The sequence below is a fragment of the Pelophylax lessonae genome (assembly GCF_965119305.1).
Source record: "Pelophylax lessonae genome assembly, chromosome: 1".
Lineage (NCBI taxonomy): Eukaryota > Metazoa > Chordata > Amphibia > Anura > Ranidae > Pelophylax > Pelophylax lessonae.
Genome location: NC_138768.1, coordinates 785,428,225 through 785,445,265, shown reverse-complemented (window position 1 = coordinate 785,445,265; position 17,041 = coordinate 785,428,225). Strand labels below are relative to the sequence as shown.

The following is a 17,041-nucleotide window of genomic DNA, read 5'->3' as shown; positions in this document are numbered from 1 at the left end:
CCTGCTCTTAACACCCCCCTGCTCTTAACACCCCCCCCCTGCTCTTAACAACCCCCCTGCTCTTAACACCCCCCCTGCTCTTAACACCCCCCCCTGCTCTTAACACCCCCCCCTGCTCTTAACACCCCCCCTTCTCTTAACACCCCCTGCTCTAAACACCCCCCTGCTCTAAACACCCCCCTGCTCTAAACACCCCCTTGATTTTAACACCCCCCTTGCTTTTAAAACCCCCCTTGCTTTTAACACCCCCCTTGCTTTTAACACCCCCCTTGCTCTTAACACCCCCCTTGCTCTTAACACCCCCCTTGCTCTTAACACCCCCCTTGCTCTTAACACCCTCAGTGCTCTTGCCCCCCAGCGCTCCTTAGCCCCCCAGTGCTCTTCAGCTCCCCGCAGTGCTTTTCATCTCCCCCCTATGCTCTCTGGCTCCCCCAGTGCTCTCCACCCCCCTGTGCTCCCTGCCTCCCCCCTCAGTGAGTTCCACCCCTGCGCCTTCCAACCCCCCTACAATGCTTTTCAAACCCCTCTTAATTCTCTCCAGTCCCCCCCCCCCGCGCCCTTCAGCTCCTCCAGTGCTCTCTGCTTGCCCTGTGCTCTCCGGCCCCCCTAATGCTCTTCTCAGTCTCTGACCATCTCTTGGATCATGTCCTCAGTCTCTGACTATCTCTTGGATCATGTCCTCAGTCTCTGACCATCTCTTGGATCATGTCCTCAGTCTCTGACCATCTCTTGGATCATGTCCTCAGTCTCTGACCAACCATCTCTTGGATCATGTCCACAGTCTCTGATCATCTCCTGTATCATGTCCTCAGTCTCTGACCATCTCCTGTGTTTTCTGCAGTCTCTGACCATCTCTAGTATCCCGTCCGTAGTCTCTGACCATCTCTTGTATCATATCCTCAGTATCAGATTTCTCTTGTATTAGGTCCGTAGTCTCTGACCATCTCTTGTATCATGTCCTCAGTCTCTGACCATCTCTTGTATCATGTCCTCAGTCTCTGACCATCTCTTGTATCATGTCCTCAGTCTCTGACCATCTCTTGTATCATGTCCTCAGTCTCTGACCATCTCTTGTATCATGTCATCAGTATCTGATTTCTTTTGTTTTAGGTCCGTAGTCTCTTACCATCTCTTGCATCATGTCCTCAGTCTCTGACTATCTCCTTTAGCATGTCTCCAATCTCCTACTCAAACTTAAACACATTGATAATAGTATTAGCTATCTGTCTATGCCAAAGGTAGGGAGGCAGAGAGTGCAAAAGGGGGAACTGTGATTAGAGAGACAGGGGGGGGGGGGGGGCAGACTGCAAAGGGCACTGTGATAGGGGGGCTGGGAAATTTGTGCAATAAATATTCTTGGAGACATTACAATTTTTTGCGGGTGTTTTTACATTTTAAAGTGGGGGGGGGGGGGGGGTGCCAGATATAGGATCCGCCCCGGGTGCCAAATGCTCTAGGTACGCCACTGGTTACGTTCATGAGATCCTAGATTTGATATGCTGAATAACATTGGGAAACTACTGAGTAATGTCTGAATAGTTTGCTGAGAAATTAAAAGTTAATTCCCTGCACTTCTGCCACCTATAACCTGAAAACTTGTAGCCAAAGAACCGGTCCCTAGAAGTGTACTGACTATGTTGACCTCTCTCCTGAGGCTTGTCCCTAATTTTAAAGGTCTTTAGGAACAGTGATACAGTAGTATTGTCACAGATGAAACTGCAAAGTGCCAGAGAGAGAGAGGTCACAAGCAGCCCTACTACATTTTCAAATGGTGCACCATAATCTTTAGTTATGCTCTTGGTGACACACTGTAGCAAAATATATTTTAGGGTATGTGTTGGTTTTTGGGCAAGGGTGGTGTACTGTACCCTGATATTGTGCTTTTTTACATGTTTTGCATGCAAATGTATGAATATCCTAATTTATTTTCTTTATCAATTACAGTCACTTTTCTGGGAAAACAACAAAGGCTTGGTGAACAAATACACAGACAAGACCAAGCGGTACATGGGCCTTGGTGACACACTGAGTGGATGGGTGGCAGATGATCTCAACTTCTGTGGATCAGTCACTGGGACAGGTGAGCTGTGGGATGTAAAATAATATCTAACGTAAATTATATATTTATTTTACTACGGTATACAGGGTCAGCCTTAGGTGTTCAGGCGCCCTGTGAGAGCTAATCCTGTGGCACCCCTCCCCCCTCCCGGCCCCATCCTCACCCCCCTAAACATGGCTGTATCAATTAAAACCGATTTAGGCCCCTTTCACACAGGCAGATAGTTCAGATCCGCCTGTCCATTTTTCAACGGATGCCCCATGCATCTCTATGGGGCATCGGATGTCAGCGGAGACATGTCCGCTGACATCCGATCCGATCGGATGGGATCGGATGAGAATGGACAGACGGTCCATTCCCATCCGATTCCCCCATAGAGAACAGCTGGCACCTGTCAGCTGTGTGTCCGCACACAGCGCGGAGACACAGCTGCCATCCGCCTGCTCAGCGGGGGATCGGCGGATCAATCCCCCGCTGAGAAAAACAGAGTCGGCCGATGGACTCTTATGTGTGAAAGGGGCCTTAAGAGTATAATTGCTGCTAACTGACTGCAAGGGGGCGCAGCAGCAAGATAAAAACAGGGAAAAAAATCAGAGCGAAAATACTTACGCAAGTATTTACCCTAAAATGATATATAACTATATCACCCAAATCTGTTTCTGTTGTAAAAAGTGCACAGTGCAAAATTATTCATTAAATCTGCATGGCTACTACAGTATACATATTGTATACCACTACTAAATAAATAATAATTAAATATTCATAACCTCTACAGTGTGCAAAAAATGAATCAACATAGCGTGATTCCATAAAATACATAGGCTTTTATTTAAGTCTGGTGAGTCAGTTTGGGGTGATTGGTGGAAGCAGCACATAGGGTGCTTTTTTGGCGCACACCTTCTGTTTAAGATTTGTCACCATAAATATTTATTTGCACTTTTTTGCACATTTTCTTGCACTTTTTTGCACTTCATTGGACTTTTTTTATGATCACTAATAACTTAGCCCCCCTTACATTAGAGACCCCTCCTTACATCAGAGAACCCCCCCCATGGAGCCCCCCTTACATCAGAGACCCCCCTAACATCAGAGACCCCCTACATAGCCCCCCATTACATCAGAGACCCCCCTTACATCAGAAACCCCCCACAAAGCCCCCCTTACATCAGAGATCCTCCTTACATTAGAGACCCCCAAAGAGCCCCCCCTTACATCAGAGACGCCCACAGAGCCCCCCTTACATCAGAGCCCCCCCCCCCACAGAGACCCCCTTACATCAGAGGCCCCCCCCCCCACAGAGACCCCCTTACATCAGAGGCCCCCTTACATCAGAGCCCCCCCCCACACACACACAGAGCCCCCTTACATTTGTTTTATAAACTGAGGCAGGAGAGAGCGCTTACTTACCCCAGGATAGAGGCTCAGGCTGTCTGTAGCTTTTTTTTTTCTTCTTCTGTTTAAACTTCCCTTCCACACATCCCCGGGGAGTGTGGGCGGGGCAGACCCAGGAGGAGAAGGGGCGGGAGGAGGACGAGCTGATGATCGCTCGCCTCTGGTGTCAGCGGCGGCGTCTCTGAGGCTTAGCTGTGTGTGATACACAGCTCAGCCCTGCAGCAGTGGGAGACAGAGGCACAGCCGCACAGCCGCACAGCGGGAGGTAAGCGGCGGCCGAGGACTGTGTTAACCTTGTCCAGGCCATGGTCGCTGCTTACCTCCCGCTGTGCGGCCTGATCATCTGAGAGCTGTGATGGGCGCACGACACCCCTGTTGCCCATGGCGCCCTGTGTGGCCGCACAGCTTGCACACCCCAAAGGCCGGCCCTGACGGTATATATAGTCAGTCTCTAATACCTCAAGCATTCGGTCTCCCTGGCAATATCATATCAGTGCAAGAAATGTATAGAGTTAGCATGGACTACTCAACTGATAAGGTAAGTAAATGTTAGGCTTTGCTTAAGGTGTCGATGTTAAAGGGAGATAAATGTTAAAGCGTAACTCCACTTTTGTTGAGAAAAAAACATTCCCCTCTGGGTGATCTCTGTACATTACAAGGATTATAACTACCTTTGTTGCAGATTCCTACCTTTTGTTATGAAGAAATGCCTCTGTGCTTGTCGGTGCCCATGTGGGAAACTGAGTCTAATGGGAGTGGTTTCATAATCATCAATCAGCTGTGGACCTGCAGAGCACTTATGACAAAATCTGCTGGGCCTGAATCCCTTAAGACATGATTTCCAATTGGGAGTATCTCACCAAAAAATGAAATTTTTGTGCCAGGGGATGCCTGAAATCGGACTTGTATCTTAGTCAGACTTCTGGTAAAATCAGTGAGCCAATCACACAAGCAGGAAATTATGTTTCTGGGGTGTGATCAGTACACATTCTGCATCATTGCATTGCAATTTCAGAAAATTACAGTGGCTGCAGATTAAAAAGGAAAGGTAATGTAGCAGGTTTTCCAGGCATTGAGCCTGATGTGGGTCTGTCATTGTTACCGGTTAATTCTGCCATTGTTCCCTGGGTGTGAGAACTGAGACATTAACAACTCCGGCATCTTTGTTTTGTGGTTTTATTGTAGATAAAGGGGATGGGAGAAGGGAATGAGTGGGATACTCCTTTGGCTCAACTAAATACACTTGGGACTTTATCCAGGTAACATGTCTGTTAGCGCTGCCTTGACGCCAACCGACGCTAGCCAACGCTCACTGACCCTTAAAATACACTGTAACTTGGAAGACGTGCTGAATTCTCGACTTTAAGTCCAGAAGACCCAGGACTGTGAAGTATTGAACTACTGACACTGCTGCACTGCAAAGTCACTGACTACTCCCTCCCAGCCTTGCACTGGCTTGAGGTAGCTGGACGTGAATTCCTTGTATGGCTGCAACTCTCACTGGCACTCTGTACAATTCAGGGCCCAAACTGCAGGTGCCCCCTTTACACTTTTAGCTCTTCGGGGTCCACTGACTATGCACCCCCTCTGTAACTTCAAGGTCCTCAACCTAGGTACCCCTTTACAGCTAGCTGACACTGGATCCCAGAACCTTCCCTGGAGCGGCCTCCTCTAACACTTCAAGCAGACCCCCAGGGGTAATACTCAGTACTCACAACCTGTGTAGGCTTTCCTGGGACTGGACCCCTCCCGCTCTCCGCTGTTTCTCGGCACACCGGATCCCCTCAGCTCAACTCAGCACTCTCTGGATTCTCAGGCGACACCCTGAGACATCCGCTTCCTCAGACAGGAGGAGAGACAGCCGTACTCTTCCTCCTGGGACATTTGCTTCCACGAGTCATGCACCCCCTTCAGACTTATACCCCCTCCCAGAATCTGGGGTAGATACAAGTCCGCATGTATCTCTGATTGGGTTTCCTCCACTGCCCTATCAGAAGCCTCTAATAGAGTCGGTGGGGAGACTCCCCTCTCAGGAGACACACTTGGAAACCATGACAACCTACCTAGCAAAAGAAACATGGCCCTGCTGTTAGGCAGACAAGGCCTACTATGCATTTACCTAGCACCTACCTGTAGGGTGCTACACCAATTTTTAATAACGTTCAGTTACAATATGACTTGTGTCGCAATATTTTTTGTATCACCTAACCCTCCCTTCTAGACTGTAAGCTCTAACGAGCAGGGTCCTCTGATTCCTCCTGTATTGAATTGTATTGTAACAAATACAAAGGGGAGAAGGGAAAGGACAAACCCACCGCTCCAAGGCAGTCTGCAAGGCAATGATCAAAAGTAGGCTGGAGTGAACCTGCAAACAGGGGTCCGTAACCCAAGAGTTCAATAGTAAAGAATAGAATGGGGCACTTCCAGTAGCAGAGAATCGTGGAGTTTATTGCACATGAAGAGATCCTACATTAGACCACAGGACAACACACCAATCAGCAGACACGTTTCACACAGTAGAATAGTATTGTAACAGTACTGTCTGTCCTCATGTTGTAGAGCGCTGTGCAAACTGTTGGAGCTATATAAATCCTGTATAATTTTTTCTTTATTTGTTATTTTTTTTCCCATGAAAGTGGAGTCATACTTTAACCACTTCTGGACCACCCCCGCAGTTTTACGTCAGTACTTTGACATTAAATACTGGTGTTTTCTTACCCCCAATACCCCACTGTTTTCTTACTCAGCTGGTGGTCCTCTTTCACATAAAAGTGGTCCCAGTGATGGATTCGCTGCGGGATCACTTTTATGGTCGGCGAGAGAGGTGTCCTCTCCCACGGCTTCCCAGTCGTTTTTTTTTTTTTTTCTTTTTTTCATTTTTTTTGCTTTCAAGTGTAGATGTGAGATCTTTTTGACCCCAGATCTCACATTAATGTTTACATTCCTTGTAACAGGAATAAAAGTAACCAAAATTTTTTTATGAAAGGGATAGTGTAAAAATAAAAAATAAAAGGTAAAATAAAAAAAATAAAAAAATGTAAAGTGCCCCGTCCCTCTGAGCTCACGAGCAGAATCGAACGCATATGCAAGTCGCGCCCACATATGTACAGTGGGGATCGAAAGTTTGGGCACCCCAGGTAAAAATTTATATTAATGTGCATAAACAAGCCAAGGAAAGATGGAAAAATCTCCAAAAGGCATCAAATTACAGATTATACATTCTTATAATATGTCAACAAAAGTTAGATTTTATTTCCATCATTTACACTTTCAAAATAACAGAAAACAAAAAAATGGCGTCTGCAAAAGTTTGGGCACCCTGCAAAATTAATATCTTGTACTGCCCCCTTTGGCAAGTATCACAGCTTGTAAACGCTTTTTGTAGCCAGCCAAGAGTCTCAATTCTTGTTTGAGGTATCTTTGCCCATTCTTCCTTACAAAAGTCTTCCAGTTCTTTGAGATTTCTGGGCTGTCTGTTACGCACTGCTCTTTTAAGGTCTATCCATAGATTTTCAATTATGTTGAGGTCAGGAGATTGTGAAGGCCATGGCAAAACCTTCAGTTTACACCTCATAATGTAAATGGATTTCGAGGTGTGTTTAGGATCATTATCCATTTGTAGAAGCCATCCTCTCTTTAACTTCAGCTTTTTAACAGATGGCATCAAGTTACCATCCAAAATTTGCTGAAATTTTATTGAATCCATTTTTCCTTCTACTCGTGAGATGTTCCCTGTGCCATTGGCTGCAATACAACCCCAAAGCATGATTGATCCACCCCCATGCTTAACAGTTGGACAGAGGTTCTTTTCATTAAATTTTATGCCCCTTCTTCTCCAAACGTACCTTTGCTAATTCCGGCCAAAAAGTTTGATTTTAACCTCATCGGTCCACAGAACTTGTTTCCAAAATGCATCAGGCTTGTCCATATGTTCATTTGCAAAGTTCAAACGCTGATTTTTGTGGTGAGGACGTAGAAGAGGTTTTCTTCTGATGACTCTTCCATGAAGGCCATATTTGTACAAGTAACTCTTTATAGTGGAATAGTGTACCACAACTCCAGTGTCTGCCAGATCTTTCTGGAGGGATCGTGCAGTCAAACGTGGGTTTTAAATTGTTTTTCTCACAATCCTGCGAACTGTTCTGTCTGATATTTTTCTTGGTCTTCCAAATCTTGCTTTAACTTCCACTGTTCCTGATGACTGCCATTTCTTAATTGCATTCCAAACAGAGGATATTGACATCTGAAAACGCTTTGCTATCTTCTAGACAACTGCTTAAAAGATCCCATGGTGCTAATTGTTGGGGCAAGGTCAGATGAGTCTGGGCATTTAAAACCTTTGAGATTGACATCACCTAGTCTTCCCAGACGATGATTGAGAACAATCCATGACACTGGCAGGTCTCAGCCTTACAAAGGGGGCAGTGCATGCTATAAATTCTGCAGGGTGCCCAAACTTTTGCAGACACCATTTTTTTGTTTTCTGTAATTTTGAAAGTGTCAATGATGGAAATAAAATCTAACTTTTGTTGACATATTAAAAGAATGTCTAATCTGTAATTTGATGCCTTTTGGAGATTTTTTTATCTTTCCTTGGCTTCTTTATGCACATTAATACAAATTTTTACCTGTTGTGCCCAAACTTTCGATTCCCACTGTAAATGATGTTCAAACCACACATGCAAGGTATCGCCGCAATCATCGAGAACAATAATTCTAGCCCTTGACCTCCTCTGTAACTCTAAACTGGTAACCTGTAGAAATTTCTTAAGCCTATCCTACCCACATCTAACAACTCTACCTCCATTTTATCCATCTGCCCATCCCACTCGGTTACTGCCTTTTGTTTCACTTGACCCTCCCTTCTAGATTGTAAGCTCTAACGAGCCGGGCCCTCTGATTCCTCCTGTATTGAATTGTACTGTAATCGTATTGTCTTCCCCACACTGTAAAGCGCTGCACAAACTGTTGGCGCTATATAAATCCTCTTTAATAATAATAATAATAATAATTGTTTTCTTTTTCTTTTTCCATTACTGTAATCTGGGTTTAAAGCAATCTGGAGTGGGGTTATATGCCTAGCACTAAATGTGCTGTCTAGTATAGCATTTGGAATACAAGGCTAGAGGCAATGACAAGGAAAGTGGGAGATACATGAGGGCTGCAGGAGGCCTCTGGCTCACAGCCCCAATGAACAGTAAAGGAAAAAAATTAGGAAGCAGCAGCTAAACTAGAACAGTTTGCACATAATCCATCTCAATATAATGCGAAAGGGTCGCAACTAAAGACATCTCTGTCACCTTCTGCAACTCTGAAGGGGTTAAGTCAGAGTGGTAGGCCCTTTAAAATGGCTTCAGCACCCTCTACCCTCAATTGCAGGGGGAACACCTGACCTCTCTGTTTCAGAGGCCCTTGGGGAGGAGAAACTCTCTTTAAGAGAGGTATTAGAGCGGTAAAGGGATGTATATCGGCCCTATCAGAAATTATGGACCAGCTAAAAGGTATAAAAGTGGAAATGTCATTTTTCAGACATGATCTACAAAAGGTACAGAAACGCTCTATGGAGCTGGAACGTAGAGTCAGCTGAGTTGAGGATGAAATAAAACCTATGAAACAAGAAATTGAGCTATTAAAGGAACAGTTGAGAAGCAGAATGATAGAGTAGAAGATCTGAAAAATAGACTATGGAAGAACAACGTTCACATAATCGGACTGCCAGAAAAGAGTGAAGAGAATAACATGAGAAACTTTCTGGAAAAATGGCTGTTGGAGGTGTTTGGGAAGTAATAATTATCTCCCTTTTTTGCTATAGAAAGGGCTCATAGAGTCCCGATGAGAGCCCCTTCCTCAGAAGGGACTCCAAGACCAGTGATTATGAAACATCTTTTTTTTTTTTTAAGGGCAGAGAAATAAAATTAAGAAAAGCAAGAGAAATGAAGGAAATTAGGCTTAATGGGGTAACAATCTTGTTCTTCCCAGATTTCTCTGCAGAGATACAGAGAAGAAGGGTGAGATTTATAGACATCAAGAGGCAGCGGCAGTTAAATATGCAATATGCTATGTTATATCCGGCGCGGCTGAGAGTTGCTGCACAAGGAGTTGTTCAGTTCTTTGATACACCTGTCGCAGCCACAGCTTGGTTAGAAAGAAGTGAGCGGTCCACATAAATCCTGAGATAAGAAGTACAAATCTTAAGATGAGGATACAAAGGTTTTTTCATATTGGTTTAGTAATCATTTTTTTTCTTATAGGAGCATAGGATTGAAGTTATGATCCAGGAGTGAAGTTTTAGAGAGTCACAGGTGTTTTTTGACACTGATACAAGGTATTTTTATAGAAAGGAATCCTGGCACTTACACGAGTATGATACCACAATGTTTGCTGGCTGGGAGGCCATGTGTACTCGCGAGTGTGTACATTCCCCCCTTTCAAAATGGAAGTAATTAATCACCTGCTAGAATTTGTAGTCGACAAACCAAGGGTGCCAGTTTTAATGGTCGGAGATCTCAATATGGTGATGAATACTCAGGTGGATAGATTTCCTTTAGGAAGGAGATCAGAACAGAGCCCCTATACACCATTGTATAGGTTACTCAAGGAGGTGAGATTGAGGGATATTTACTCACATACATAAACGCTATCCAACAGCCCAGGTCTATTCATGTTATTCTGGTGCACACTTGTCACTCTCCAGAATAGACATGACAATAGGCAGGGCTTTTTTTCTCCAAGAATAGGTGCAGGTACTCCCCTCTTCTGAGTCACCACTTGTCTCCACCCCCTACCAACCTTCGAGCACTGTCCGTTGGTTCCAACCTCTACCCACCTCCCGGTACCCCACCCCCTTTTAGAGAATACAGAACCAAGTATCATGTTGTAGTTCTAGGTAATTTGTATGGAATTTGTTAATAACTAGAAAATCAGTCAAATGGATCCCCTGGAATCAGCAACAATAGACCCCCCCCCAATAAATCCTCCCCTGCAACAATAGACCCCCCCAACAACAATAACCCCCCAGCAACAATAGTTCCCCCTTGCAACAATAAATCCTCCATTGCAAAAAAAGCCCCACCCACAACAAAATGCCCTCCAGCAACAATAGATTCACCCCAGCAACAATAGATCACCCAGCAGCCAGCATCAATAGGCCCTTCAGCTCACCCCACTGACCCCAGCATCCCTTTGCCATTGCATACATTCAGACTGGAGGTTCCGGAACTGCGTTCCCCCGCGTTCCCGCTAAAAAAAAGCCCTGACAATAGGAAATGATACTATTGTCCCTTTGGTAAAAAATGTTAGATATGAGGCTAGGGGATTGTCGGACCACTCCACCTTGGTCGTGACATTAGGATGGGGAAGAGTGGAGGCTGGGGGGAGTGGAAAGTTAATCCTTTCGGGCTACAGTTAATTTCCCCTAAAGACCGTATGGTAGAATCACTTCTGGGTTTTTTGGAGTATAATACATTAACAGCAACACATGGTTTAGTTTGAGACACCCTTAAAGCCTATTTGAGGGGAATTATAATTCAAATATTAAAAAGAAGAAATCTACCAAGGACTGGGAACTAAATATAATGGGGAAAGTAACTGAAATGAAAAAAATATATGTAGAGGACCCTTCACCAGATAATTTAGCTAAATGGACGGAGATACAGCGGCTATATCAAATACTGTCAGTGAAAAAGGCAGAGAATAGAAGGTTTTTCTTAAAACAGGCCCATTATGAAGAGGGAGAAAATACTGAACACATGCTGGCCCTTCTGGAAAGGTCTCAGAATGTGGTTATGTCTACTGCAATGTCTGTAGAGACACAAGCTGGAAAGGTGACCATGTGTCCAGAAGAAATAGAGAAGGCCTTTAAGTATTACTATTCAGACTTATATAAGTCTAAGGTGTTGGAGGAAAATAGAGAAATGGAAGACTTCCTACAGGGTCGTCTGTCCATCCTGCAGCTCTCAGAGATAGATAAGGCATTATTGGAGATTCCTGTTACAATTGATGAGCTGCGAGAGGCAGTAAAGGAATTAGCGAACCATAAAGTGCCAGGGCCAGATGGATGGCCAAATGAGATATATAGGGAGTATGGAGAAATAGTGTTGCCAGAGCTGCTGCAGGTGCTAAATGAGGCACTGGAGAAAGGAGAATTAACGGTGTCAATGACAGAGGCTACAATTATAGTAAAGAAAGTAAAAGAAGAGAAAGACCTAACTCAACCTGCATCATATAGACCAATTTCTTTACTTTGTATAGATGTTAAATTATTGGCGAAAGTATTTGCGATTATATTAGGTAAAATAATCAATACCATAACTCACCCTGATCAATGTGAATTTATTCCGGGTAGATCAACATCGTTAAATGCTAGGAAATTGTTTTTAAATCTACATATCCCATCAGAAAAAAATGGGATCACGAGTCATATTGTCCCTCAATGCTGTCAAAGGTTGGTCCTACCTTTATAAAATGGGTTAAGCTGCTGTATGCTGGTCCAAGAGGGAAAGTGAAAATTGGTGAAAGATCTTCGGAATAGTTACTGTTGTTCCGTGGGCCGAGGCAGGGGTGCCCATTGTCATTTCTGCTTTTTGCTATGGTGATGGAACCCTTGGCCATAGTTATTAGAACAGCAGAGAGTATAAGAGGCTTTAGAAGGGGGAAAGAGGAGGAAAAGATCTCGCTATATTCAGATGACGTTCTTCTTTTTTTTGGAGGATGTGAATCATTCATTGATTGCGGTAATGGATACTGTGAAAAGATTTGGTTTGTTCTCGGGACTCCCCATCAACTGGGAGAAACCAGTTCTTCTCCAAGTTGATGGACTGGAGCAGGAACTACCTGAGTGCGCTAGACATCTGCAAGTAGTAGAGAGCTTTAAATACTTGGGAATAGTCATAACAGTTGACCCTGGGTTGTATATACTGGAAAATCTAGACGTGGAGCCGTCTTCCCCTATCAGTAGTGGGTCATTGCAGTCTAATTAAAATTATATGGTTGCCTCAACTGCTATACATTTTGCATGATTCTCCAATATGAATCCCTGGAGTGTGGTTTAAGAAACTGGAGGGTCTTTTTAGGAAATTGATCTGGAGGAAGAAGCAGGCTAGAGTCCGCTTGCGAACATTACAGCTGCTGAGAGAGGGATGTAAATACTCTCAAATTAAAGCTGAAAGTCTGCAGTTAAAGCACATCTTGTTTGTTTCATTTCAAATCCACTGTGGTGGTGTATAAATCCAAAAAGATTAGAATTGTGTCGATGTCCCAATATTTATGAACCTGACTGTATATATATACAGTATATATATATATATATATATATATATATATATATATATATATATATATATATATATATATATATATATATATATATATTTATGATTGTCAATTTTAAGCGCTGCACTATTTTTTGTTTTATATTGATACCCAAGGTAGCAGATGTATAGTGGGTACGGAAAGTATTCAGACCCCCTTAAATTTTTCACTCTTTGTTATATTGCAGCCATTTGCAAAAATCATTTAAGTTCATTCTTCTTCCTCATGAATGTACACACAGCTCCCCATATTGACGGAAAAACACAGAATTGTTGACATTGTTGCAGATTTATTAAAAAAGAAAAACTGAAATATCACATGGTCCTAAGTATTCAGACCCTTTGCTGTGACACTCATATATTTAACTCAGGTGCTTTCCATTTCTTCTGATCATCCTTGAGATGGTTCTACACCTTCATTTGAGTCCAGCTGTGTTTGATTATACTGATTGGACTTGATTAGGAAAGCCACACACCTGTCTATATAAGACCTTCCAGATCACAATGCATGTCAGAGCAAATGAGAATCATGAGGTCAAAGGAACTGCCTGAAGAGCTCAGAGACAGAATTGTGGCAAGGCACAGATCTGGCCAAGGTTACAAAAAGATTTCTGCTGCACTTAAGGTTCCTAAGAGCACAGTGGCCTCCATAATCCTCAAATGGAAGACGTTTAGGACGACCAGAACCCTTCCTAGAGCTGGCCGTCCGGCCAAACTGAGCTATCGGGGGAGAAGAGCCTTGGTGAGAGAGGTAAAGAAGAACCCAAAGATCACTGTGGCTGAGCTCCAGAGATGCAGTCAGGAGATGGGAGAAAGTTGTAGAAAGTCAACCATCACTGCAGCCCTCCACCAGTCGGGGCTTTATGGCAGAGTGGCCCGACGGAAGCCTCTCCTCAGTGTAAGACACATGAAAGCACGCATGAAGTTTGCTAAAAAACACCTGAAGGACTCCAAGATGGTGAGAAATAAGATTCTCTGGTCTGATGAGACCAAAATAGAACTTTTTGGCCTTAATTCTAAGCGGTATGTGTGGAGAAAACCAGGCACTGCTCATCACCTGTCCAATACAGTCCCAACAGTGAAGCATGGTGGTGGCATCATGCTGTGGGGGTGTTTTTCAGCTGCAGGGACAGGACGACTGGTTGCAATCGAGGGAAAGATGAATGCGGCCAAGTACAGGGATATCCTGGACAAAAACCTTCTCCAGAGTGCTCTGGACCTCAGACTGGGCCAAAGGTTTACCTTCCAACAAGACAATGACCCTAAGCACACAGCTAAAATAACGAAGGAGTGGCTTCACAACAACTCCGTGACTGTTCTTGAATGGCCCAGCCAGAGCCCTGACTTAAACCCAATTGAGCATCTCTGGAGAGACCTAAAAATGGCTGTCCACCAACGTTTACCATCCAACCTGACAGAACTGGAGAGGATCTGCAAGGAGGAATGGCAGAGGATCCCCAAATCCAGGTGTGAAAGACTTGTTGCATCTTTCCCAAAAAGACTCCTGGCTGTATTAGATCAAAAGGGGGCTTCTACGAAATACTGAGCAAAGGGTCTGAATACTTAGGACCATGTGATATTTCAGTTTTTCTTTTTTAATAAATCTGAAACAATGTCAACAATTCTGTGTTTTTCTGTCAGTATGGGGTGCTATGTGTACATTCATGAGGAAGAAGAATGAACCTAAATGATTTTAGCAAATGGCTGCAATATAACAAAGAGTGAAAAATTTAAGGGGGTCTGAATACTTTCCATACCCACTGTATAAAATGTCTGGTTGAATAACATAATTTTAAGCGGGGTGTGGGGAGTGGTAGAGAGGGTGGTGGGGAGGGGGAAAAGTGCTTTTTTGAATGTTGATGGGAAAATAAATAAATAAAAAAAGATATGGAATAAAACTGTTACAGATGAATATAAGAAGGGTCCTGCAAAATATACTAAAAATAATAAATTGCTAAATATATAATTGCACGGTAGAACAATTACAATGGTTACATTGTTCGCCTTTCATTTACAGAAGTCCAAGAGTGTATAAATTAAGATAACAAAACTTCCTAATTTTATTATTTCAACTATTCTTCTTTTATGTTAAAATGAGCGATGTATTCCAACAGTTTAGGATTGTGAATGTAAAATAAATTATCCCTCGGTCTCCAAAGTTGGGATGCATTTACTTCTATCTTGCAGCTTTTCTTGTAAATTTTCCCCATCTAGTGGCCAGATCTAGCATTGCACCAATTTAAAATAGGCCCTCCACCGTCTCCAACAAGGACACCTGTCTGAAATTAAAAAAAATGTTGTACATATGTTTTTAATTTTAGATAAACATGTGCAAGGAATTTTTCAAGTTGTTAATCATTTCAAGATGAAACACGCCCACTCCTTCCCAGGCCATTTTTCAAATTTCAGCGCTGTCACATTTTGAATGACAGTTACTCAGTTGAGCAACACTGTACCCAAATTAATTATGTTATCATTTTTAGAGACAGATAGAACTTTCTTTTGGTGGTATTTAAACACCAATACGTTTTTTATTTTTTGATATATAAATGCGAAAGGACAGAACATTTTGAAAAAGTATTAGTTTCTATTTTATTTTGCAAACGCATAACATTTCTTTGTACGTATAGGGCAAATGTATTCTGCTATGTTTCTTTGGTAAAAATAACCCCAATAAGTCTATATTTAGTTTTTGTTAAATTTATAGAGTCTACAAACTATAATATATATATATATATATATATATATATATATATATATATATATATATATATATACTGTATATTCAAAAAAGTTGATCAAACTTAATGTACTGAATGTCTATCCAATTTTTTGAGGCCCTAAAATGCCAACACAGCAAAAATACCCCCCGAATAATCCCTCTTTTGAAAGTAGACATTCCAGGAAATTTAGTAAGAGGCATAGTGAGTTTTTTGGATTTGTAATTTTTTGCACAATTGATTGGTTAAATGAAGAGCTGACATTTTTTTCATAAAGTTGTCATTTTAGCAAGTTAACTTTCACACGCAGCATAGGCATACTTAGAATTACACTCCAAAATACATTCTGCTATGCCTCCTGTGTATGGAGATACCAGATGTGTGAGACTTTTTCACAGCCTAGATGCATTGAGGGGCCCAAAATCCAAGGAGCACCTTCAGGGGTTCCAGGGTCAAAAATTACACATCTAATTTCCTGACTACCTTACATGTTTTTGGAGACCCTGGAGCATCTGGACAGTGGAAATACCCACAAAATGACCACATTTTGGAAAGCAAACACTCCAAGGTATTTTCTAAGAATTATGGTGAGTCTTTCGAAGACTTCATTTTGACACACATTTTTGGAAAATTCGAAATGAAAATGAAAATGTATTTTTTTTTACACAAAGTTGTCTTTTTAAGAGATTTTTCTAGCACACAGCATAGGCATACTAAGAATCACAGCCCAAAACGCATTCTGCTACTTCTTCCAAGTGTGGCGATACTATAGATGTGAGACTTTTTATGGAATGATTATGTACCAGATGTATCTTGTGAATCACATTATCAAACAATTGTGTGAAAACCAATCTACTGTAATGGTCGTCACTGAGTGATCAGGGAATAGAGTCACCTCTAACAGTCCCAGTTCCTAGAAGTTAAGGAAACCTATCATACTTGTATGTGACTGCCCCCAGTGGCCAGAAAGTACAGTAGGCTGAAAAAGGGATGAACAAAAGAGATCCTGTAGTTCCAGGAGTGCAGTTTTCCCCAAAGGATTGCTTGGGCTGGTGTCTCGCAGGAAAGTTGTCAGTGGGAGGTGCAGATAGGTTAGTTTAGGCCGGAGGCAGAGATACGGTCAGCAAGCAGGCAAAGAATCAGTCCAGGCAGAAATGTGGTAAATAAACAGGCCAGGGTTAGTGCAGGCAACAGGCAGAGGCAACACTGCACTGATATGGTGACACTGGGGACTAGTGTGGCAGTAGTCAGGAACACTGCTGCTGATTTACACTGGTCTGGTGACACTAAAACTGGTATGGGGACAACCAGGGACACTGTTGCTGGCTTACACTGGTGTGGTGACACTGGGATTCATATGGTGGTGATCAGAAAAACGGTTGCTTGCTGCACTGGTCTGGTGCAGGAACAATGATTTTAGGCTGCATTTTTTCTGGCCCTTAACTGCAACCCTCTTTAGCTGCAGAGGCAGCAGCCGGGGGTGTACACATGCAGCAGCTGTAACTGGTGTGGCCATGATCAGGGACACTGTAACTGGTGTGGCAGTGATTAGGGACACTATA

General features: G+C 43.0%; 1 protein-coding gene across 1 annotated transcript in view; it reads left to right on the top strand.

The window, feature by feature from the left end:
- LOC309561418 (ADP-ribosyl cyclase/cyclic ADP-ribose hydrolase 2-like) overlaps positions 1 to 17,041 on the top strand; it is a 61,896-nt gene that overhangs the window by 17,764 nt on the left and 27,091 nt on the right. The window contains exon 4 of the mRNA XM_082265315.1: positions 1,945 to 2,080. Within this exon, the coding sequence (XP_082121441.1) occupies positions 1,945 to 2,080 (136 nt within the window). The remainder of the gene's footprint in view (positions 1 to 1,944; positions 2,081 to 17,041) is intronic.